We start from the raw sequence: 23,980 nt of genomic DNA, 5'->3' as shown, positions 1-23,980 counted from the left end.
AATGAGCATTTCACATTTCAGCTGCGTACAGGCTGCTTCACTTCGTCCAGCTTCTCCTGTCAGCTGGATGCTGCCGAGGCTATCTGTGACAGTCTGTGCTATCGGTGCACTCACCTGCGGACAGTCCGCCGGCGTAGATGGCAGCCAGCGACGACACGAACCACTCGGTGCTGTTGAAGCCCAGGATGCAGACAGAGCCCTTGGGCTCGAGGCCGAGCTTGATGAAGGCGCGTGCCACGCATTGCACCTGATCCAGGTAAGCCTTGTAGGTGAGGCTCTGCCAGACGCCGTCCCGCTTCGATCGCAGCGCCGTGAGGTGGCCGAACCTGGAACCAGCCGGCCGGTCGTCAGCTGAACAGGCCCGCGATCGGCTGGCTTTTAGTCGCCTGGCGATCCGACCCGCCCAATCGCCTCATCTCTAGCACGAGCGGGCGGTAGCCGAAGAGGAATGGCATTGCCGCGGGCGACGTTTGACAGATTCCCTTCGGTGGCGCTGCGGATGCCGGCTTGGCTCGTGCGCGGAGTGCGGCCTGGCGTCTTTATGGGCTGTTGAAGGTTACACCGTCCCGTGACGTTACATTTTGCTACTGTGATTTTTGCCTTTCTCGTTCCGTTACGTGCGGGCATGAAGGAAAACCCACAAAGCCACGAAGGTTCTTATCTCTGCAATGCATGCATGGCATTGGAGGAACATTTATGCTCCTTGAACTTTATTACTTGACACAGGAGCAGTGCGTTTCGGAGAGCCTTGCTGTGACCTTGCTGTTACTTCAATGGCCGATATCTCCTTGTTACCCAGCCCAGTGGTTAACACCCCACATTTGGGAACGGGCGATTAAGTGTGTCAAGGGCAGCACATCCTGTCCCGCTTGCTGGCCTGGCACATACACGGATGATAGAACGGCCTACTTATTTCCGGTTACTGTCATACCCGGTACTCAGATAATATCGTACCCGCAACTTAGACATTGTCAGACGCGCCACGTAGGCATTGAAGTATCCACGACGTAAGACATTATCGTACCCGGTACTTAAGATATTAGCGTGCACGCGACTCAGATACTGGCGCACCCGCGGCTTAGACTGTCAATGACACTTGTCCCACGTGCAATGCATAACACACACGCGCCTACACCATCAGATTCCGAACAGAGTTCCCACGAAAATGCCTGCCTGCAGCTAGCGGAAGACAGCAAAAAGGCGAGCCAGTCGCAGCCAGTGCGATGCAGGCCGTACCTGTTGGCGGCCCGCCGCAGCAGACTGTGGATGGAAGTGGGCGGGGCCGAGGACGCACCCTTGGCGCCCACCTTGAGCTTCACGGCACCGAACCGGTCCGTCGTCTGCAGATTCTCGGTAGGGACGACCTGGTCCGGGCCTGAAACCGCAGACGTGGTCACGTGTCACGCGACGGGCGTGCGGCCCTCGTCCTGCACGCGTTCGCTCGCACAGCGAAATACGTGGACGTGGGCCTCCACATCAGGTGACAGCGGACCAACTCAGACGCGCGCCGTGGAACGGGAGGAGCAGGCCCGCACTTAAGATCACGGCCCGCTGGCATTCTTAACATTCCACACCGTGCACGAGCCGCCAAAACGCTGCCACGAGTTAGGCGACCGTTCCCCGAAACCGAAGACTCTGTGTGGAACAGGCTGTTACACTGCTGGCTGACTACACGGACAGCTTTCACACACCGAGACGCAGCCCGAGACACATGCCGACCGGCGTCGCCCATCCGTCAGACCGATGATGTGAAGGACGACATGCTTGCACTCACGGAGCCAACATGGCATGCCCATGAACCGTGGTGCTGGCGGGGATTCTTCGCGTGGCAGCGAGCTCACCCTGCCTTTTACGACGCCCGGCCAAACCGGACCCGACAAGCTGCACTCGGCCACTTTTTATAGATCGATGTAATCACTTGTCAACCGAACCATGACCACCGATAACGTCCGGTTGTCGCCTGCACTAATTGTAATATAACACCACCCACCAGCCCTTCAGATTCGAATAGCCATGCTTCTGCTGAGGCTGCGGGCGGTGGGGAACAAGCTGGGAACTATCAGGCATTAGATTGCAGTCTTGGATAAGGCTACATATCACCACAGGGATACAGAAGAGAAATTGTTGGCATAGCTGTGGAAGGTGGAACCAGGAGTCCTTCCGCACATTATTACAAGCTGTTGCTTCAGAATTTAACGCTATGGCGGAGCAATATAGCCAACAAAATAAGTACCAAAGTTACAAAGTCAAATCAGTTTCATAAACATAAAACATCACGTGCATATGCACTGACAGCCCTAACACACGATTTCTCTACGGAAATTATGTGTAATTCATCAACCAGAAATGGAAGCTTACTGAGAAGGACGGCATGTGGAATGTGGACCTTACATGTGGAATACGTGACGGATAGACGGATACGTGAATATGTTAATTACGCATAGAATGGCAACACCAAGTGGTAAGGCATCCTGAGAAACCCTGGCACAGTAAACCTACTAAAACCAGCATTCTTCAGAAGAAAACATTCAACTCGCCCATTTGCAATGCAAATCAGTGCGGTCGCTGTCACACTTGCCATACGGCATACGGTGTGGTCGCTGCCACACTTGCCATACGGCATTTTCCGCCCACGCCTGAGACCCAAATCAGCTGTAATTTTCTGCACAGACGTGGCTGGAAACCTGCCTTAGCGAACTCATACCAGCTCTGATGAACGTTTGACTTTGCTTTATGGCAAAAGCGGGCTCACGAGGAAAGGTAAACGTTGGGCGCAGGTTCACACAGTGCAGCCAGCCCAGATACCAAGCCCTGTGGCAGCAGCAGCCGCGGCAGCTCCCATCACGGTGGCCACCGCGCCACCGGCACGCGAGACCGCGCGAGACCGCGCCATCACAGGACACCGCGCCACCGGCACGCGAGAGAGGGCGGAGAGGAGCCTCACAACACCAACCGGGGTCGGGAGAGCGCAAGAGACGCCCGGAGGGAGCATCACAACACTAACCGGGGTCGAGAGATAGCAAGAGACGTCCGAGGGGAGCCTCACGACACCAACCGGGACCGGGAAATAGTAAGAGACGGCCGAGGGAAGCCTTATGACACCAACCGGGGCCAGGCAATAGCAAGAGACGTCCGAGGGAAGCCTGATGACACCAGCCCGGGCCGGGAGATAGCAAGAGACGGCCGAGGGAAGCTTCATGATACCAATCGGGGTCGAGAAATGGCAAGAGACGCCCGGAGGGAGCTTCACAACGCCAACCGGGGCCGGAAGATAGCAAGAGACGGCCGAGGGGAGCCTTACGTCACCAACCGGGGCCGGGAGATAGCAAGAGACAGGCCAATGCCAAGGCGTACCGGAAAGCCGGCTCAGTCGTACAGACTGACAGTCTGTACAATTATGACGCAGATACGTGTATAATTATACAGATTAAGAAATGTGTGGCGACATCATACACGCCAAGCACGATGCAGTGCAGAGCGCTGGGGCTGGACTCATTGCCACTTCCCTCTGCCCACTCTCATTTCCACATCCACCCACCCAGCATCATTCCCACATCCACCCACCCACTCTCATTCCCACTCATACCCACCCACTCCCACCCAACCTCCCTCATTACCACTCCCACCCAACCGCTCTCGTTACCACTCTCACCCACCCACTCACAACGGTCCTAGTCAAGGACGCGCCAAGGACCAAGGACGCACCAAGGCAACGCTTCACCCTGGAGAGGGGAGAAGGCCAGCTGGTCTAAACCAGTCGGTTCCAGTCTTTATCAAACCGGACCCTTGTCAGAGAAGACGTCACCATACGCCGGGAGGAGCGACACCCGCCCCGGACCGCCCGGTGCCGTACCGTCCGTGTACTGGGTGCCATTGGCCGGCGGTAGCTCGGGCGGCGCCGTCTGCACGGGCTCGGGCGAGTCACGGCGCGCGCGCACCGCCTCCTTCAGCTGCTGGTCCAGCCGGGTCACCAGTTCTCCGGGCGAGCTGGTGGACTTGGTGTGCGCGCTGGGCGTGCTGGCCGCGCTCGACGGCGTCGACGACGTCGAGCCGCTGGAGCTCTGCCGGCCCAGAGGTCAGGTCAGGTCAGGTCAGGTCGGGTCAGGCGATGGTGACGAGTCATTGTAGCTCCGCCGGCCAAGAGGTCAGGCTAGGCCAGGTCAGGTCAAGAGACGGTGACGGTCAAGGTGACAAGTCACTGGAGTTCCGCAAGTCCGGAGGTCAGCTCAGGTCAAGTCAGGTGACGTGCCACTTGGGCTCTGCCGGCCCAAAGGACAGGTCAGGTCAGGTTAGGCCAGGTCGGGTCAGGGTAGGGCAGGGAGGGCAGGGAGGGCAGGACAGGGAGGGCAGGGCAGAGCAGGGGAGGGCAGCTCAGATTATCTCAAATCAGGTCAGCTCAGGAAAGAAAGTCATCAGCCTAGGAAAGGTCGGGAAAGACCAGGTGAGGTAGCAGGAAGTTGGTGCCCGTCACCCCGTGACGCCTCCACAATTTTTTTCGGTTTCACCAGCCTTGGCTTAAGAAAAAACTGGTTCTGCCCGTTGGGGTCTGGTTCTGTCGGTTGGGGTCGGGCATTGTCGGGTTCTGTCGGTTGTGGTCTGATATGGTCGGATACAGTCGATTGTGGTCCGGTGTGGTCTGGTTCTGACTGTTGTGGTCTGGTATGATCGGGTTCTGTCGGTTCCGGTCTGGCATGGTTGGGGTCTGCGGTTGTGATCTGGTATGGTCGGGGTCTGCGGTTGTGATCTGGTATGGTCGGGGTCCGCGGTTGTGATCTGGTATGGTCGGGGTCTGCGGTTGTGATCTGGTATGGTCGGGGTCTGTGGTTGTAATCTGGTATGGTCGGGGTCTGTGGTTGTGATCTGGTATGGTCGGGGTCTGCGGTTGTGATCCGGTATGGTCGGGGTCTGTGGTTGTGATCTGGTATGGTCGGGGTCTGCGGTTGTGATCTGGCACGGTCGGGGTCTGCGGTTGCGGTATGGCATGGTCGGGTTCAATCGGTTGTGGTCTGGTATGGCCTGGTTCTGTCTGTTGTGGTCTGGCATGATCGGGTTCTGTCGGTTGTGATCTGGTATGGTCGGGGTCTGCGGTTGTGATCTGGTATGGTCGGGGTCTGCGGTTGTGATCTGGTACGGTCGGGGTCTGCGGTTGTGATCTGGTATGGTCGAGGTCTGCGGTTGTGATCTGGTACGGTCGGGGTCTGTGGTTGTGATCTGGTATGGTCGGGGTCTGCGGTTGTGATCTGGTACGGTCGGGGTCTGCGGTTGTGATCTGGTATGGTCGGGGTCTGCGGTTGTGATCTGGTACGGTCGGGGTCTGCGGTTATGATCTGGTACGGTCGGGGTCTGCGGCTGCGGTATGGCATGGTCGGGTTCAATCGGTTGTGGTCTGGTATGGCCTGGTTCTGTCTGTTGTGGTCTGGCATGATCGGGTTCTGTCGGTTGTGATCTGGTATGGTCGGGGTCTGCGATTGTGGTCTGGCATGGTCGGGGTCTGCGATTGCGGTATGGCATGGTCGGGTTCAATCGGCTGTGGTCTGGTATGGTCGGGTACAGTCGATTGTGGTCTGGTGTGGTCTGGTTCTGTCGGTTGTGGTCTGGTATGGTCGAGGTATGCGGTTGCGATCTGCATGGTCAGGTATGCTCGATCATGTCCAATTAACCAAATCAAATGCAATTGGAGGACCCCAGGCCATCTCGCGACAGCAAAGTAATACTTCTTGCACCCGTGATGCACAGTGAAGGAGTTAATTGAATCGTGTCGTGGTTACCAAGGGGCGTGCGGGTAATCAGACGTAACATCCAACCATTGTGAAATGGAGACTTCGCGTCACGCACAGCACATCATGCCAAACCATCTGTGCATATTGAGCGTTGCTGAATGGGTTCTCTTGAGCAATAGACCATGCAGCCTTTTCTGCGTCCGACTGCTAACAATGACCACACAACTGGCATAATTACACGGTTCGGATCCTCCACGGCGCAAAAGCATAAACCATTCGCGTTGTTTGCGAAAAACAGCCGTCACCGACAATGCCAGCCCCACACTCGTTTCTTGCGAAACAGCCGTCCATCTCAGTCACCCTGGATAAGCCATAATACAGCGTGATAAACGGTGACAGAAGAGCGAACTCCATTCAGAAGGGCTCCTCCCCAGCCGCAGCCAACTCCGCTCAGAACAGCTCCTCCCCAGCCGCAGCGAACTCCGGTCAGAGGAGCTCCTCCCCAGCCGCAGCGAACTCCGGTCAGAAGAGCTCGTCCCCAGCCGCAGCCAACCCCGGTCAGAAGAGCTCGTCCCCAGCCGCAGCCAACCCCGGTCAGAAGAGCTCGTCCCCAGCCGCAGCCAACTCCGGTCAGAAGAGCTCCCCCAGCCGCAGCCAACTCCGGTCAGAAGAGTTCCTCCCCAGCCGCAGCCAACTCCGGTCAGAAGAACTCCCCCCTCCCCCCCCCCCCCCCAGCCGCAGCCAACTCCGGTCAGAAGAGCAAACTTCCCAGTCGCAGTCAACTCCGGTCAGAAGAGCTCCTCCTCAGCCGCAGCCAACTCCGCTCAGAAGAGTTCCTCCCCAGCCGCAGCCAACCCCGGTCAGAAGAGCTCGTCCCCAGCCGCAGCCAACTCCGGTCAGAAGAGCTCCCCCAGCCGCAGCCAACTCCGGTCAGAAGAGTTCCTCCCCAGCCGCAGCCAACTCCGGTCAGAAGAACTCCCCCCTCCCCCCCCCCCCCCCCCCCCCCCAGCCGCAGCCAACTCCGGTCAGAAGAGCTAACTCCCCAGCCGCAGCCAGTCACGCAGAGCGAAACAGCCTGCACGGTCTTCAACCCGCACCGTCTAAGAACACGGAGTACGGCAGCTCTCCTTAGTCCACATTCGCATCAGTAAGTCACAGATGAATAAGACGAAGTCCAAAAAGCAGCAGTTGCGGACCACCCGCCTGCACGGCACGATCATGCATGCTCCGCTTTGTACGCGCTGTAGCCTCGTTTGAACAAGCCGGCCGACAGGCGCCAGTCGTCTCACCGCAGACTGGAAGGCCTGCTCGCTGCGAATGACAGGCGTCGTCGCTGAATCACTCTGGTCGTAGTGCACGTTGATGGCGATCCGCGTGCCCGTGATGACGCTGCTGTTGGCCGTGGCGGTGGTGGCGGCCATCTTGGAGCGGGAGTTCCCTCAGGCAAGGTCGCTCAAGGTCGCCGACGGCTCCTCTGCAACGGGCGGAGGCGCCACGTTAGATAAATCGCAAGGTCGTACAAGGTGAGGCAGCAGTCCATTCGTAGGCAAAACAAGGCAATGGGTAAATCCTAACGTCAACAACGACCCTCACAGGCACGAACTGCACGGCTTTGCTTGCACGGCACGAGTGATCAGCATCCAAGCAGTGCTGCATTCCTCAGCCCGAGATTTCATCGCCTTCGGAACTCTGGCTGCTAGTGAGTAAAGGCGCTTGCCGAATATGCAGCTTGAGCCTAGTTCCATGCGATATAACTAGGAACATCCTCACTTATCCATCGTGACGCGCAGGCGTACAACCGTGACGAACGAACGTACAATCACTTGATCCAGTTACCTAGCTTTGCTGACAAGATTCATGCTTGAATTATGTACAAACTGAAGGCTAAGGCCGCACTAACTCGTTTTCAGCCAGGACAGGATAACCCGACCCAGACCGCTATGTCAGACATGCATCGACAATGCATGGCCACGGAACACTGTAATGTTCAGGTGAAAAAAGGGCCGATAGTTTCGTGACATCACATCAAAAGACGGTGCTTGTCATCAATCACTTTCCCCAAACAAATCGCGTGTATTGGAGGATGGCCGACCATCCTGGGTCAGGGGCGTACAGACGGAGGTGGCGGGGTCAGCAACGCTGACGCACATCGAAAACTTGGTAGCAGGGCCCCCAGCTCAGGAGATATGCGTCCAAGCACAGGCGCTCAGACCAAATCCACCTACAGAGCTGATTGGCCTTGGCCAGGGTGCAGATTTTTAACCCAACGTCGGGATACCTGTTTTCTAGAATTCAGACACAACTGGTCGTAAGAGGTTCGCTGAAGACGGGCGGCATGATGAACGTGATTTATGGAGCACCATTCCATGCAACGCCTCGACTTCGGCAGTGGCTTACACGGCCGCTCTGAACTGGTGAGATTCATGACTAGAACCTGCCACAGAGTGTGGGGGGGGGGGGGGGCTCACACGATAACACCTGTCAGCTCTGCATGTGTTTTTTCACGCAAGGTGAGGAAAGTACGCCGTGCTGCGGCATACACACGCAGAATAGGCCCACATGAATCACACGTGGTACGCACGTGTTCTTTTCACGCAAGGTAGGGAAGCTGGCTGCGTTCGCGGACACACGAAGTTACTTCTCACGCGCTGGCTACCGGAGCGACTGCTCATCACCCATCAGTGGAACACAAACAGCACACCAAGCTCACACATCCGTCCCGCGCGACGACGCATCTGCGGCTGGCGTATGCCGCCCCAAGCGAGGTCAACTCAAGGTCGAGCCCCGGTGCGTACCAGCCTTGCGCCAGACACGCCGACTATGGTGAGAGGATAAGCACAGGCAACGTGGCGTTCTTCAGAAATTCCCTCTGCAAATATCACCTGCGGTCTGGACTTGCCCGCCATTAGGCGTGCGTGTCTATTTCGCAGCGGAATTACCCGGCGCGCAACGACGGAGGATCAATTTCCAGGTCGCGCGGATTTGCAAGCGGCACCTCCGACTGCATGGCAGCGGTGGAAGGGGGTCAGAACAGCGCACACTGCGCACCGACGGGGAAAGACGCCGGCGGGAAACGCGCCTATTGGGGAAAACCAGTGCGCCAGCGGGAAGGCCAACCATTGCATGCGTATGTTGGCTGACGTAGCAAGAGTCTTATACATCGCCTGACATGCGAATTTGCTCTTTAGGCAGGATAAAGACGCAAGACTTAATATCATGAGCGCATCCCATGCCTTCCCAAAAAGCACCGTCGGGAGTGAAAAGGTTATTTTTGGTCTACTTTGTACCTATCAGAAGAGGCCGCCAGAAAATCGCCGTTTCCTAATAGTTTTAAAAAACGCTCACTATTATGTCTGTAAATCCAAACACCGGTCGTTATTCTGCTATTAACGTAGCCCTTTGTCGCGTTTTGGTGCAGCTAATTCATTAACAAACATCTTCACCAATTATTGTTACCGTTTCGATGCGTGCGACTCGCTTTACGCCAAATCTGTGATAAGTAACGGATGCACCTTGCCTCTGAAGGAGACCTCAGCCCGCTCTTAAGAAGCAGTTTTGATTTAATGCACACAAATGATACACAATTTGACATACAGGTGAAGACACCAGAATCGCGTTACTCAATGCGCGCAGTGAACAGCCAATGTAGCAACTCCGTCGGCACCAAAACGCGAAGCACACATAACATGCCGACATGCTAGGTGCCAGGCAGAGCGGGCCTCGAGGAGTCGCGCTCCCAGCATAGGGCCTGAGTGGCGCGCGGCACCAGGGGGCGCCTCCGAGCCGGACGTGGTCGCCAGCAGGCGCTGTTTGTGCCCACACGACAGCCTCTCTCCATCGTTTTTCTCGCCCGCGGCTAGCAATAAAACAGCCAATTACCGAGGCGCGGCAGATGCCCGGTGCACAAGCGGCGCGGTGTGCGGCGGCTCCGGCAGGCGCCGTGGCATTGACCTTGCACCTCGGCGGCGGCGGCGCTGCGGCACCTGGCGGCGCTGCGCCGGCGTCACGTCTGTCACCTGGCCGCCACGTGACGCCGCTGCCGGGGTGCAGCCCAGAGCCCCGACCGCTGCCCTGCGGGCTCGGGCTGGGACCTTGAGACGCCACCGGGTGGTGCCCCTCACGGTCACACTCTGGCCCGTGCCACGAAGGTTCGTGGTGGGAAAGTTTTGGTCCCAGCGCAGCCAAAGAATGACATGGTCCCGAGGTAGCCAAAGAATGACGTGGTCCCAGCGTAGCCAAAAAATGGCATGGTCCCGAGGTAGCTTAAGAATGACATGGTCCCGAGGTAGCCAAAAAATGACAGACAGAAGTGGGATCATCTGGATGTTTAAATGTACGAGGGGAGAGCTTTATTGTAAGGGCGGCAGCAAAAAGGAAAGCTTAACAACTAGAAGCAAATGCGCTTGAAGATTTGCTCCTATTATAGCAGTCCGCCTACAAAACTATAAATACATTACCACATCCCACATCCTAAAGTTCGAGAAAGTGGAGACAAAGTGGCAGTCTCACAAGTACGCAAGTGGTCGAAATTTCGCAGCAGATTACCACAGCCAAGTCGGCATCGCATGTGACTACACTCAGCGATCGCGGCAACATTACAGCGCTAGTCTACGATGGCATTCGAGTAGATCCAGCTTACCCAGCACCAGGTCATGGGGCAAACGGGGCTCAAGCGAGCGCCCGCGTCACAGAGCCGCGACTCGGCGCGAGGGCGAACATGAAACCTGACCTAACCACCACAGTCATCTTGTCTCCGCGGCGCCATCAATAACCGTTCACGGAAGTGGGGAACCGCGATCACCCAGCGTGACCTTCGGCCGACCTGGGAACGAGCAGGCGGCGCGACTCACGGGTTCCCACCAGGCGAACCGCGTCCGCCGCCCACTCACGACCTGGGAGCGGACGGGCAGCGTCCAGGGGACGCGGAAGCGCCGGCTTCAGCGACACGACAGGTGACCAAGCAACTAACTGTCGTCCGGACGGCGGGCTGACATTTGGCTTCAGTCCAGACAGAGAACTATGTCTGTATGAGATAAGTCTTCGTAGGGTAACGGGTCCAAGGTTGACGGGCCCAAATGGCGCGATATGACCAGCCAGATTAACGAGCTCGGCCGGAGCGACTGGTCCAGACTGAGAAATCAATCAAACGAGTCCAACGCATACAACCAGAACAACAGAAGTCATCGTAACAGCTACAGCCATTTTGCGCTTGAGTACCATGACCGCCTGGGCTACACCAGCCTGAGAACTTCTGGCAGATCGGTGGGCTTGGACCGAGGCGCCGCCCCTACTACCACGCTCGACAGAGGCTTCACAGCACGCTCACGAACCAGCACACGCTCACGAACCAGCAGCGCACAGCACCCGCGAGCGGCCAGCACGGACAGCTGATCAGCTGTTCTTCCCACACTGAACCAGCCGGATGAACCGCCACATCCCGTAGACCATACACTTTCCAGGTCCCCCCCCCCGCCCCCACCTCCATATGCTCTTCGAGAGGAAGCATATGACTCGGCGTCCCTTTGGTGCGATGTTTCGAAGCGAGGTCCGGCAAGGTCATGCACTGACGGCACACTGGTATGCCTCGTGACCGGGCGTCGTGCAACACCTGGCCATGCAACACGGGCGACCTGCATGAGGCCTCACGTACCTCATACCGTTCAAGCACTGCAGCGCTTGCACCGCAAAGACGCGAGGCCGCGAAACAGGCAGACTACGCATTTAAAACGAGCCATCCCAACATAGCCATGGGCCAAGGTGTTTTGAAAGTGAATTCGCCTCCTGGACCGATAGAGAGGCAGCTTGGGCCGCGTAGTCTGGACACTAATTATTGACGGGACATTGTGCTTAATTCTGTGTAACTACGCCACAAGGAACGAGACGTTATACCGCTGTAAATACGGAAGTCATAAACCCAATCTTCCTTCTAAACTCGCCGTAAAGGAGACATACATATCGCATACTCTGTACTGCCTAAGACAGCGCGAGACGTAGTGGAGCCTACAACACCGCTCACGAACTTGCCCACCCAACTCTCCACGCCCGAGGAAAATCCCGTCTCCCGATCACCAGAGATGCGGGGCGACCGCGCAGCCTTGACGCGAGCCGAGCTGACATGCCAGCGAAGGCGAAGGTAAGCCAGGTCGCCCGCGCCGGCGCGCCGCGACCCCGGCGCAGTGGCGTAATAAACACAGCGGAACCGGTCCCGCCGGAGGCCGCGGCGTCCCGGGCAGGGCGGACGTGGCGGCCGAGCCGGCCGGTCAGGCCCGTCGCTGGGAGCTGCTCACTCACCACGGCAGCCGAGAGCCGCCGGGCAGAAACTGGGCAGCCACTGGGAGGGTCACGCACAGCGGGAACGGAGAGATACCGGGCAAAAGGCTGGCAGAAATTTGGAGATTCACGCCCAGTGGGAACGGAGAGACACCGGGCAGAAACTGAGCAGAAGCCGGACAGAAACTGGGTAGCCACTGGGAGGGTCACGCATAGCGGGAACGGGAGGCACCGGGCAGAAGCTGAACAGTTTACCCACAGCGGGAACGGTAGTCCACTGATGGCTGCTCGCATCGCTGGGAGCACTTTTTGGAGAAAAAAAACAAGGCGTGTTGGTCCGCTTGGGGCTTCCCACCTAGAGCAGAAATTGAAAACTGGGAACTTTTAACGCACAGCAGAAACGAGGAGCCGCTGGGAGCTGTTCACTCGGGGAAGGAAGGGCGATCTGGGATCAGCTGGAGCTGTTCACTCGGGGAAGAAAGGGCGATCTGAGAGTCGTCGAAGTTGTTCACTCCGGAAGGAAATGTGATCAGGGATTCGCGGGGAGCTGTTCACTCGGGGAAGGAAGGGCGATCTGAGAGTCGTCGAAGTTGTTCACTCCGGAAGGAGATGTGATCTGGGATTCGCGGAGAGCTGTTCACTCGGGGAAGAAAGGGTGGTGTGGTAGCTGCTGCGAGTTGTTCACTCCGGAAGGAGATGTGATCTGGGATTCGCGGAGAGCTGTTCACTCGGGGAAGAAAGGGTGGTGTGGTAGCTGCTGCGAGTTGTTCATTCCGGAAGGAAAGTTGATCTGGTGGACTGCAACAATCCGCTCACCACGGCAAGCAACGCAAAACCTAGGCACCCCGACAAACTTCCCATCCAATGAAAACATGGCGACTCAGTGGCCCTATTTGAGCACCTCATCCGGGGAGTCATCATCAAGAAAGTCCCAGCCCACGACGGTGAGTAAAAGCAGACTTGGACAACATCAGACCAGGCCAGCAAAGTGTCCCAATGTGGCCGGCTGTTTCTGGGAACAGGAACGGAGTTCGTTGATCATCACTCTCCAGGGTATTCAAAACGGCACGGACTCAGCTTTCCAGCTGTGTCCCCGATTCGACGGAGCGAGCTTTGCAACACCAGCCTGCGGCTTCACAGGAGCCGGACCGAACTGAAGTGAGGGTGCAGTCAAACGACTTCAGACGCTCCCATAACTAACATGCTAAACAACAGTTTCAAACCGGTTTTTGATCCAGGATAAGCCGATGTCCCAAGAGGGAGCCGCACGTGCAATGTAGCACACAAACAACGCCAGTCGTGCGGACTGGAATGCGAAGAGCACTCGGCCACGGATGCGCCACATCGATTGTAACGTGGTATCACCGGGGATCGGCCGGGAAAATCCCGCGCGCTCACGATTGCGTTCCCCTTATCACCAGCGAGCCGGCAGAACGCTGTGCCGACAGAACGCCGTGCCAACAGAACGCCGTGCCAACAGAACGCCGTGCCGACAGAACACCGTGCCGACAGAACGCCGCGGCGACAGAACGCCGTCCCGACAATCGCACGCTTCTGCTGATGTACAGTAATCAGCTGGAGACTGCGTCGATGCGCACGACGTCGGAGCACTGATGCCTACCGTGCGCGACTACGCCAAGATAGAATGCGTCAAAACGTCAAAGAGGAGCCGGCCAACACGACATTTCGCGGGACGTGTGCAGGTAGCCGGCTCAGTCTTCCATAACTGTGTGACTAGTTCAGTGTGGCCGAGCGATCGTACCGTATTTGTCAGACAGTGTAGCAGCACGGTATGATAAGGTCCAATTATGAGCCCATCAAAACTCAACACATCGCATCGTGTCGGTCTATTTGTAGAAGACGAGTCGGTTCACCAAAGACTGGCGAGGCTGTACACCGAGCTGCTGCACACCCTGGAACGGACCATCAGGTCACGCTGCCACCATAGGGAACCACCGGCTTTTGGAACCTCATGCAGGCAGCAACCGACAATTGCAGAGTCGATCCAGTCACACTTACAAAAATAACGTGACTCTCGTCACGTAACCTCGGGCACTCCTGCGTCGTCACAGGAATGCCTCAGGTGGGCCGAGTGCAGACGCCCTCCTGCTCTCCAGCCTTACGACGGGAGGACAGCTGGGATTCGTCCGACTGAAGACCTGACTGACCTACTGACCAGCCGTGGCAGGTCCTCCCTTACGACATCCATCGTGCCTCCTGGACAACGCCGAGCGAGCCAACCGCGCCCCCGCCACAGCGTGGTCCTCGATACATCTCCTGTGCCGGGAGGACCCTGTGCCGGGAGGACACTGCGTCCGGTCCGCACACCGATGGACCTCGCGCCAGGCCGATGCGGTCCCAGCGGCTCCCCGCCAGGTCCCCTGCAGCGTCCTGGGACCTGCGTCAAGTCTTCAGCAGCGTACCGGGACCTGCACCAGCCCTCCAGGAGCGTCCCGGGACCTGCACCAGGCCTCCAGCAGCGTCCCGGGACCTGCACCAGGCCTCCAGCAGCGTCCCGGGACCTGTGCCATGCCCTCAGCAGCGTCCCAGAACCTGCACTAGGAGTTCAGCAGCGTCCCGGGACCTGCACTAGGCCCCCAGCAGCGTCCCGGGACCCGCACCAGGTCTCCTCACCGCCCCAGAGAGCTCAGGTCCGATCAAGGCCACGGCACTTGAGGTGTGACGGACCGGCGTGGACGCGGCCGCCAGCCAAGCCGCGCCGTGGCAGCCGCTCGCCGGCAGAACCGTGTCACACCGGCGGCGCACGGCGCATGCGCCGACAGACGGCGCGAACCAGCAGCACGACTTCGGCTGCTTGTGCGGACACTGGACGGACCGACAGGATTTTAGTATTTAATACAGAGGCGTTGGCCGTGACCAAATTAAAATGCGACCACATGCCTTCCAAAACATTCCAAACAGGGTCAGTCTCCGCAGGGTTTGAGCTAGGTTGTCCTTGTGATTTGCTTAAGTTTGCTTGGTTTGTCGGAGACAATAAACGCCAATACTCATCCCCTGATTGGTCAGGCCCGTCGCAGCTGCACCAATGGCTGCACACTATAGGGTCACGTGCGGGGTAATGTCGGCTCGTCGCCGCTCGAGCCAGTGACGTGAGCGGTCGACCAAGACTCCAGCAGCGTATCATCGAGGTCATCCAGCGCTGGCTGCCAGGTGTTGGTCGTTTCTTGCCCGTCCGCGCCGGCTACCAATGGCCTACATCGGCCAGGCGCGTGTATGATGTGATCGCCGGTGAGCGGACGTCCGAGCGCAGGGCTCTTGTGGTTTCAGGATATTTCGCGATATGATCTTGCGGCTTCTCTTGTGGTATGTCGGGGTCTGGTACGAAGAGGTCCCCGCAAACGGCGTGAGTAATGAGATTGCTAAGTGCGAAAATCCCCACAGACTTCGGATTTCAGAGTAATCTGGGACAGTACGTGAAGCACTGCAATTTCAAACACCATGATCGCATGACTGGTGCATATATGACAAGTCACGTGTTGAGCTTACGTGACGTCATCACACTGCTCTGGGCAGTTCCCATATTTACAGAAAATCTAACTATTAAGGTTGACGGGCATCCCTTCACAATCCATGGCTCAAGCTTCTCAAAGCCAGTCTGAAAACTGATCAGCCATAGCCGCAGCTTCCTGAAAGTAACTAGGGAAGGGCGAACACCCAATGTTCTCACTATCTTGGTATTTTTGCTGTTTCAGAGGTTCACGCAATTTTTTGGTGATTTGGTGCAATTCTCAAAGGGCCCGAATAAGCATTGGGCACAAACACAGTTCGGAGCAATTCAAAGGTACAACGCCGACACTGGTGGATCTGGGCAATTGAGTTTGACGTATCACCTACAGATACCAGCATTCTTAGAGAATATTTCAGATTACAGAAGCCCATCATCGGTGCTTTTCGTTTTGTCAACTTTCTGACGGAACCATCAAGATTATACTTTGTTACTGTACACATTAGAGGGAAAAGATGTCCAGGACGTTTCATTCATTCTACACTAACGCTACGAAGCAGCGTACGCTACCAGTTTTCCTGGTCTCTTCTAACCGTGGGATCTCGCAGATTACGGAAGATTCCCAGTTTAAAATGTCTTCTGTTTTTAAGGCTTCAATTGCTGGACTGACCCGACAGCTCCAGGTGCCAGGCAATTCCTTGGCAAACAATTTCATTCCCTTTTGAGACGCTTTCAGGTTCCGGCCAGCCGCGCCGCCTCGGAAACCCCTCCGTTCCAGGCACGTTCCGGCCAGCCTCCCCGTCTCGGAAACCCCTCCGTTCCAGGCACGTTCCGCGGATTTCCGGTCGGCCTCGCCTGACACAGATCGGGGATCTCCTGGAGCGCGAGCTGTCCCGCCGCGCGCCTGCCCAGTGGCGTACGAGCCAATCTCTCTGTGAACGAGGTCACATTGCCCGCAGTGGACGATCGGTACGCGATAGTCAGCGTCGCATCGGTGACGCGCACAGGCTCGTGGGGCTGGGCTTGGTCGGGAGTAACCACATGGGCATGTCAAACACGGCGGCACGTGGAATTGCACCCGGACGGAATAACCACATGAGCATGTCAAAGACGGCGGCTGGTGGAACTGGGCTTGGACGGGAGTAACCACATGAGCATGTCAAAGACGGCGGCTCGTGGAATCGCGTCGTAATGGGAGCAACCACATGAATGCCGAAGAGGGCGGCTCGGGCACGCCTGCGTCAGTGAAAATGCACCACGTTTATGCACTGCGGCGTCTATTGTGGGCGTAGAGCATAGCTCAGGCATGCGATCACACCAAGAGAATGGCTGCGGAAAGTTCAGGCTGACATTGCAACCTGAAAATCACATACATTTATGGCGCGCTGTAATATCCAGAGCGTTTGGTGCAGGCCATCTTAAGGATTATCGCCGTTTTGCGATTAATTGCGTCGCCTGCAACATTAAAATCTGCAAAAGTACGGTTTCTTTGTATCATGAAACATCAAAACTTCACGTTACGTGCAGAAACGCCTGTTTCGAAGCGGACGCAGATGCTGTCACCATACCAAATCTTCCGGACAATTTTTACGCAAATTTCATTGTATAACTTTTCGGCAGTACCTATTTCGCAACGAGCAAAGGCCAACCGCAATGCTCACTACATGCAGTTGGCCAGGCCGCCGATGCAAACATAAATACGGAAACATTCTCAAACCCCGCCACTTCCATCTGTTTCCTATTCATGAGAACCCCCTTCACATTCCGGCGTACTTGTAACGCGCATATTCTCCAGCACTTCCTTAAACGCTTCGAAACGTTGACAGCAGCCACAATTTCTCACATCGCAAAAATACGCCGGATGCTAAATCGCTATCCTCTCGCTAATCGCTAATTGCTGTCATGTAGCGTATTCTTTCGTTGGGAAGCCTCGCACGGGGTGGGATGAGCTATGCCACACAGATGCGAGAGTTGTCCGTTGTTATGAAGATGATGCTAAAAACTTAGCCGAAGGAGACAGACATCTTCGGAAACCAATACCAATACTTTTCCTAGAAGTCCACCCTTCGTGCAAATTTTAACCAGGGGAGGCAGGTCCACTGATGCCAAGCTCCGTGCACCAACTGATGATAAACATTGTTTGAAAAGTTGCCAGCTTCAAGCCTGCCCGGCTAGGCCGTTTGAGTTGACGAAATTGATGAACTTGCAACATCTTATCTCTTATCAAAAGCGAGCGAATTTTTTAACAAAATGGTGCTTTGGGTGCACATTGGCCACAAATGAACAGAGCTACAAGTCCATGCAACTTGCAAGGTCGTAACTCTCTCCATGTAGGCCAGAGCAGCTTGCGCCCAAAGTCGTTTTCGGAAAGGGTGGATTGTCCGCCCCAGCGTATCTTACTGACGCGCTTATGGATCTGACAGTTTTGATATTATTGAGCCATTGCGGACAGTATACTTTCCCACAACGTGCATTTCGTTTCACACTTCATATGCTCCATTTCACACTTCATATGCTCTATTTGACAGATAGCTCCAAGCGCTGACATGAAGTGCCCTCAAACGTTCGCACCCATGGCTTACGCACAAAAGCGCGAAGGTGCGCACATCGGCTCATACTTCTATGATACAACTGTCTGTTTTTACTTTATCAAAATCAGTTCGTCTCGGTATGATTGCGACGCCGGATGATCAAGGTGTGAACAAGTTTTGGTCCACATGACGCAGTTTTTTGTTAATTAAAATTTGTAAAAGTACTCAAAATTGTCATTTTTCATCTTTTTTCCAAATCAATTTAAACTAAACCATTTCACGTTTTCTGTGTTAATAGAATGTGGGGAGATCAGATCGTGGCGGCATTGCAATGTTTGAAGAACAAACGGCTTGGCCACAAACCATACATGCAAATGCCTGACAACGTGTAAAATACAGCCTTTTTTTGAAAAAAGCTTGTCGTTGCTGTCGCTGAAATCAACATCGGCTCGAGACCAGCGGATGCAAAGGTATTAGCCTCCAGAACGCGTGACGAGCGGGCCGGTCCAGTTCAGCATTGCGTCATGCTGAAGTAGGGTTTGCACGGTCTGCAGACGGGAACGAGAACAATGCGTCATGTGCTGACAACCACGGACGTCCAAATCTTGCTCTCCAGATTTCTGTCGTCGGTGCGTTAGGCATCGTTATTACTTAAGCTGTTGTGCATTCCAAAATTTCCAGAAATCCGCACGACCTACGACTGCAATTGCCAGGTTTCAATAATTAGCACTGCCACTTGCTCAGTGGTGCCGTAATGTTTCTTTATTGTGAGATTCTCTAGCGATTCAAAAGCAGATCCCGCGGAGCCCATCGGGGTGTTTTGCTGTGGCAGTGAACTTCGCCGAAATCTTACTGCATTTCGTGGTTCCACTTACCACAACCGTTGCAGATCATTCTTTACTCAATGTGTGTAGTTTCTCTGGTATCTCTCAAAGCAAGGAGCTCGGGTAATGCATGTGATCGTCACTATGGTCATGGTGCACCTTTCTCACCACAGCGAACGAATAAATAAGTGAATGACTGCTGCCGGACGCCGGCAACATCCGGCGCGTGCGCGTTTCGTCGTTTCACTTAAAACACTGGCCGCCGGCGACTGTGCGATCAAACCGTGGGAATTTTTGCCGCGCGAAAATATGGAACTGCGACTGTTTAGGCAATGTTGCTTTATGAACAAGACAGGGCACATGACGATAAATCAATGCGTGACAGATACAGGCGATGAACTAGTGCACGCGGTGATGCAAATTCGGTCACGACTCTGGCTAAAGTTTCGACGACAACGTGTCGTATTCGGCACTGTTTTTCAAAATATCAATATTCCCGGCTTGCGCAACGACTTCTGGCGCAACCGTTCCTCGCATAAACTGGTGGGCACATGAATTTACCAGCCGACACTTTGATATTGCATCCGCGTCTCCACACGCTCTGGCTGCCAACATACAGTACAAAACGTAAAATCCCGTCAAGTTAATCTTGGCAACTTCTGTGCACATGCCACGTGGCACGTGCGACCACGCGCGTGACACCAAGCGATACCCCGTCCAATTATCTACCTCCACGTGTGAATTGCTTGTCGCTCCGACGCCTGGCTACCGAGATGTGGCCACAGTCTCAAACGGCTGCCCGCCGCCTTTGTTGCCTGTCACATTTTCGAGCCGCCCGTGCAAAACTAATGGACCTTAAACGGTCCATCCGCCACGGGTTCCACCAGAACCCTGGACCGCAGCGGCTCGAGATCCACCGGTGGAGTATCTCCATGTTGCGCCCCCGCGTCCTGTCCAAATTTTACCATTCAACGACCTGCCGTTTGAACAGTGCACGCCGTCATGCAAAACGGGACAGAGAAACAGACGCGCCCTAAGCAAAACATAAAAAAGTTCGGAGTGAATGAGTAACTTTTCTACGCGAAATGCAAAAGAACATCTGAGAAATGTGGTGCTTGCTCCTCCGAACGACAAACCGCGTAAGACATATGGTAAAAATCGGACCATATGTTGGCAAAAATATTTTTCGTGACTTGAATTCCGAAGTTTCGAACGATTCGCACTGAATTTTCTACCTTGACATCCAGTCTCGGGCGGAAAACAATAACGGCCTCGGTATAGAAAAATTTTCCTACCGGTCCCGTACCATATCACTGAAACGTGCATGAAGGCCAAAAAAGGTCACAGGCCTTTTTTGGCAAAAAAGGCCAAAAAAGACAACACTCTTCGGTAGAAGCATGCCTCCACTGCACGAAAGCTGAGAATTCATCACAGACTTCAAACCACGGCCCAGGATCGGTTGGATGTATGTCACGAGTGAGTGGTCGCTTACAGTATCGACGGTAAAAATCCCTGCAGCCGGTTTGGGGCCCTGTGCCGGGTGATCTTGATTTAGTAAGCAATATCATACCGCTGCTGGCGAAAATATACATTTCCCATCCAACCCATCCATCTACAGATACGCTGATATAAGCAAAGTGTGTTAAACGACCTGGACTTCTCACTAATGTTGTCTATCCCTCGTTCGTATGAAATCAGTGATGACAGTCTACGTTGCCCTTTCCGTAACATAGAGCAACTATGTCACGATACTAAATTGGTAGGTACGCACGAAAATGTCGCACCTGGCAAGAAGTATCGTACTTAGCTAAATGTGCTGATTGGTGATCAGCGGCAGGTTTGGACCCCTACAAGTCTGCGACCTCTGGAGATTTTCCCGATAAATCTCCGGATGTCGGCCGCCAGCGGCGCTTTTGTCTGCTCCGTGTGACTCACCCATAAGCCGCTGCACACGCAGCACAAACGCCGTTGGTGCATCCTGCAAGGACGCCGGGTCCAGTGTGCTTTCATGTGGGTGGTAACTTAAAAACCAGCCGGCAAGGCTGTGCTCAGTCATGTTGTGCAAGGTCGCCGCCCTAGCTCTCGCTCAGCTGTGCAGAGCGCCGAGCCCTGCAGACAGCTACCATGGATGCAGTCTGATATGAACTGGAATGTGCGTTGAAAACTCCAGCAAAAGGGATATAAACTGGTTGACCTTGGCAAACTTCCATAGAAACATACTTGATGTTCTCATCTATGCCTCTAGACAAACCTAGCAAATGTCATGTACACAGACTTGACAGTTCTCCGGCCCGGACACTCACTGCAACCCTGGTATGATCCATCCCATACTGCTTTGTTCTTGGGCGCCGCCAGCCAACGACATTTTTGGTGGGTGGATGAAGACAAGACATGCGAATGACCAGTACACATTTGCTATTCGAGGTTTTGTGCTTTCTTACCTTCGAGTTTACTGGCTTATTGCCTGCCAGCGAACACCAGTTTACCTGGGAAAACTAAGTTACCGAGAGTAATATGCGCTCATTCATGGAAGCAAATTGCTCCTTTCAAAGGAAAGCAGTGATTGCGCATGAAATTACTTCAACCTGCCAGTGCTTTAGCTTACACGTCCATAGCTTTTGGCCAGCAAAAAGGAAAGAAATCCTGCTCGCATGCCGAAACATTTAACCATAAACCATCTATCTCAGTTACGACCACTGTGACTGGAAATGCCACCTGACGTCACTTCCGGTGCCGCAACCCGACCGGACGGGCTTCTGCGTGACTCGCACAGCGGCGGTGCACGGCGGCCGGTGCAGGGGCCGACCCGTTCGGCGGCTTCCACGGAGCGGGTCAGACGCGGGTTGATGCCGGAGCCCGCCGCCGGCCGGCACCGGTCGGCCGCCGCCGGCGCCGGGCGCGCCACCGGCGCTAGGGGTCAGGGCCGGGGTCAGGCACCGGCCACAGACCCCGCGGCGTCAACACCAGGCACGCAGGCCCCGGAGGCGCCGGCCCGCCACGCTCCGTGCCTCGGGCGGGTCCCAGGGCCCTGGCGGGACCCTCGGGCGGGCGGGTGCCAGGGACTCGGTCAGACCCCCGGCGCGGGACGGGCCCACGGACGTGGCCCGAGCGCGGGGCGCGTCCAGGTGAACGCAGGGGACCCATTCCGGGGTTCCTTAGGCGGGATGCTTCTGGTCGGAGGGGCCCCTCTTAAGGACTCGGTGGACCCCATAGCGCCTCAGATGGCTGGCAAGAGGCCGGTGCCTAAACGCCTGAATAGGTTTGAAGAGGGACGCCGCCAGTCACAGTGCCTCCATCACTGCTATGACGGCCGCCTGCGCCCTGCGGCTGGTGAGGTGGTTTCTGTGGACCCAGGGATGCGACACCCACAGGCCAGTTCCCTCCACCGCGCACGGACAGCAGAGGTCTGAACACGGGGGCCACCGCGACTGCTGGCCGGTCGGCCAGGGAGAAAACCCACCTCGACTTCCGACGGTCCGCAACCCTCCGCAGCGACACTCGCACACTCGCGCGACCGCGTTCCTGGCGTCTTGTTTTGGTCTTCGCGGCCGTCACGTGACCGGCGCCGGCGCCGATTCGGGGGAGGTGGCAGCGCGCCGTGCCCGAAGCCAGAGCCGATGCCGTCAGCGGGCGGACAGGTGGGCGGCACGCGGCGGCGCTGCCGCGGCAGGTAGTTCCAGGGGTGACGGACCAGGCTACACGGTCAGCCAGGGGTGGCCGACCGGTTTGGAGACGATGACTAAGCTGACTGCCTACTACTTTGTTTAAACCACGTATGTAGCAACTGGGCAGGGGTGGCTGGGGATTTGTTTCCAGTGTTTCGTTTTGTTTCGTTTTTTTACAAAAAATGCACTTGTTCCCTCCAAGTTTGCAATTGGAATGTTTGCTCGACCAGTTTGCCCCAATTCAAAATGTCATTTCCGGGGCAGGCTGTCTCCCAGCTTCTAGATCGACCTCTCCAGTCTTGATTGCCCGTCAATCTTAGAAGCGTAGTTGCACCAGTGATTTTACCTGTGTTTAAATTGTTTCCGTCAAAGCTGCATGAATGACATTAAAGGCGGTTCAGTACCCCCATTTCTGTTGCCAAACATCCTCGCATTTCTGTTTGGATTTTGAGCTGAGCCTGCGCCATTGTACCGGATTACCCGATGCGGTTTTTTCCTGACGGTTTTCTGACTTTTTCCACTACCATGTTTCAGGGTCTTCCCAAGCGGTTTTTATAGCTTTTACATTTTTGAGCTTTCTTACTTCCGGGCTGCACACGTTATGCTCAATGTGATAACATCTTACGTTTTATAAAAAATGATGAAATCTACCATTTGCCTATTGTACAACGTTTACATCCTTGTAATGTGTGTGTGTCCAGGATGTAAATGTAATATACTTTATGTGTGTATCCTTGTAATGTGTGTCCAGGATGTAAAGGTAATATACTTTCATGTGCCAGATAGCTGTCATTGAAAAGCATACCTCCTGGAACATAGTTTATCCGAACCGAATGCCTACACAGATCCAATAAAACGTCTCAAATACTGCTAACAAATGATTCTCCATGGGGAAAGAGCTTACAGAAACGCATTACGTCCAGTTGAAAGGCAGGTGGACAAGCAGGACGCATCTATGTCTCTTTATCCCCGTCAAGAGCACAAAAATAGACTACTTGGTCCATGAAGCTCATCTCATCGTCTAAGCGTCTGCGCCGAAAACAGTTCATTGTCCTCAACTCGTCCTGTTTATCAATAATGTGAGAAACGACATTGTGGACAATATTGGGTGATCCTCGCTGTAAATGATTCAATGAACAATATTGAGCGGTCCTCGCTGTAGATGCTTGGATCGCGTCCGATATATTCTGCATTTCGGCTTCGTAGTATTGTCTTTTGACATTTAGTCGCGGTCTGCTGATAGCACGGCAATAGGCGCACAGAAGCTGAACAGAAACCCAGGTTCGAAGCTGAAATGATTTATTGAGAAGCGCGCAAACTCCAAAATAGCTTATCACCACACGCGTGTGAAGTTGGCATAACTACGACCCCTCTTTAAAGGCTTGGTACGGTGCGTTCGGCCTTTCATCAAACTCCAGCTAGGTCGCCCGATGGCTTTGGTGACGATTAAGTATCACAAGAACAAGGGACGCTGCGAAGTGGACAAAGACATAGGCTGGACGGT

The 23,980-nt window shown here is 55.3% G+C and overlaps 1 protein-coding gene across 1 annotated transcript in view; it reads right to left on the bottom strand.

Moving 5' to 3' along the window:
• The window catches only part of bgm (acyl-CoA synthetase bubblegum family member 1), a 28,899-nt gene extending 6,550 nt beyond the window's left edge, over positions 1–22,349 (bottom strand). The window contains exons 1-5 of the mRNA XM_037217797.1: positions 22,272–22,349; positions 7,010–7,194; positions 3,854–4,061; positions 1,237–1,375; positions 115–326 (exon numbers count right to left, since the gene is read on the bottom strand). Coding sequence (XP_037073692.1) covers positions 115–326; positions 1,237–1,375; positions 3,854–4,061; positions 7,010–7,141 — 691 coding nt within the window. The 5' untranslated portion in view covers positions 7,142–7,194; positions 22,272–22,349. The remainder of the gene's footprint in view (positions 1–114; positions 327–1,236; positions 1,376–3,853; positions 4,062–7,009; positions 7,195–22,271) is intronic.
• Positions 22,350–23,980: the final 1,631 nt, after the last annotated feature.

This window comes from Pollicipes pollicipes, unplaced genomic scaffold, assembly GCF_011947565.3.
Source record: "Pollicipes pollicipes isolate AB1234 unplaced genomic scaffold, Ppol_2.1 Scaffold_4219;HRSCAF=4965_pilon_pilon_pilon, whole genome shotgun sequence".
Lineage (NCBI taxonomy): Eukaryota > Metazoa > Arthropoda > Thecostraca > Pollicipedomorpha > Pollicipedidae > Pollicipes > Pollicipes pollicipes.
This window is presented reverse-complemented; position numbering and strand designations above follow the sequence as displayed.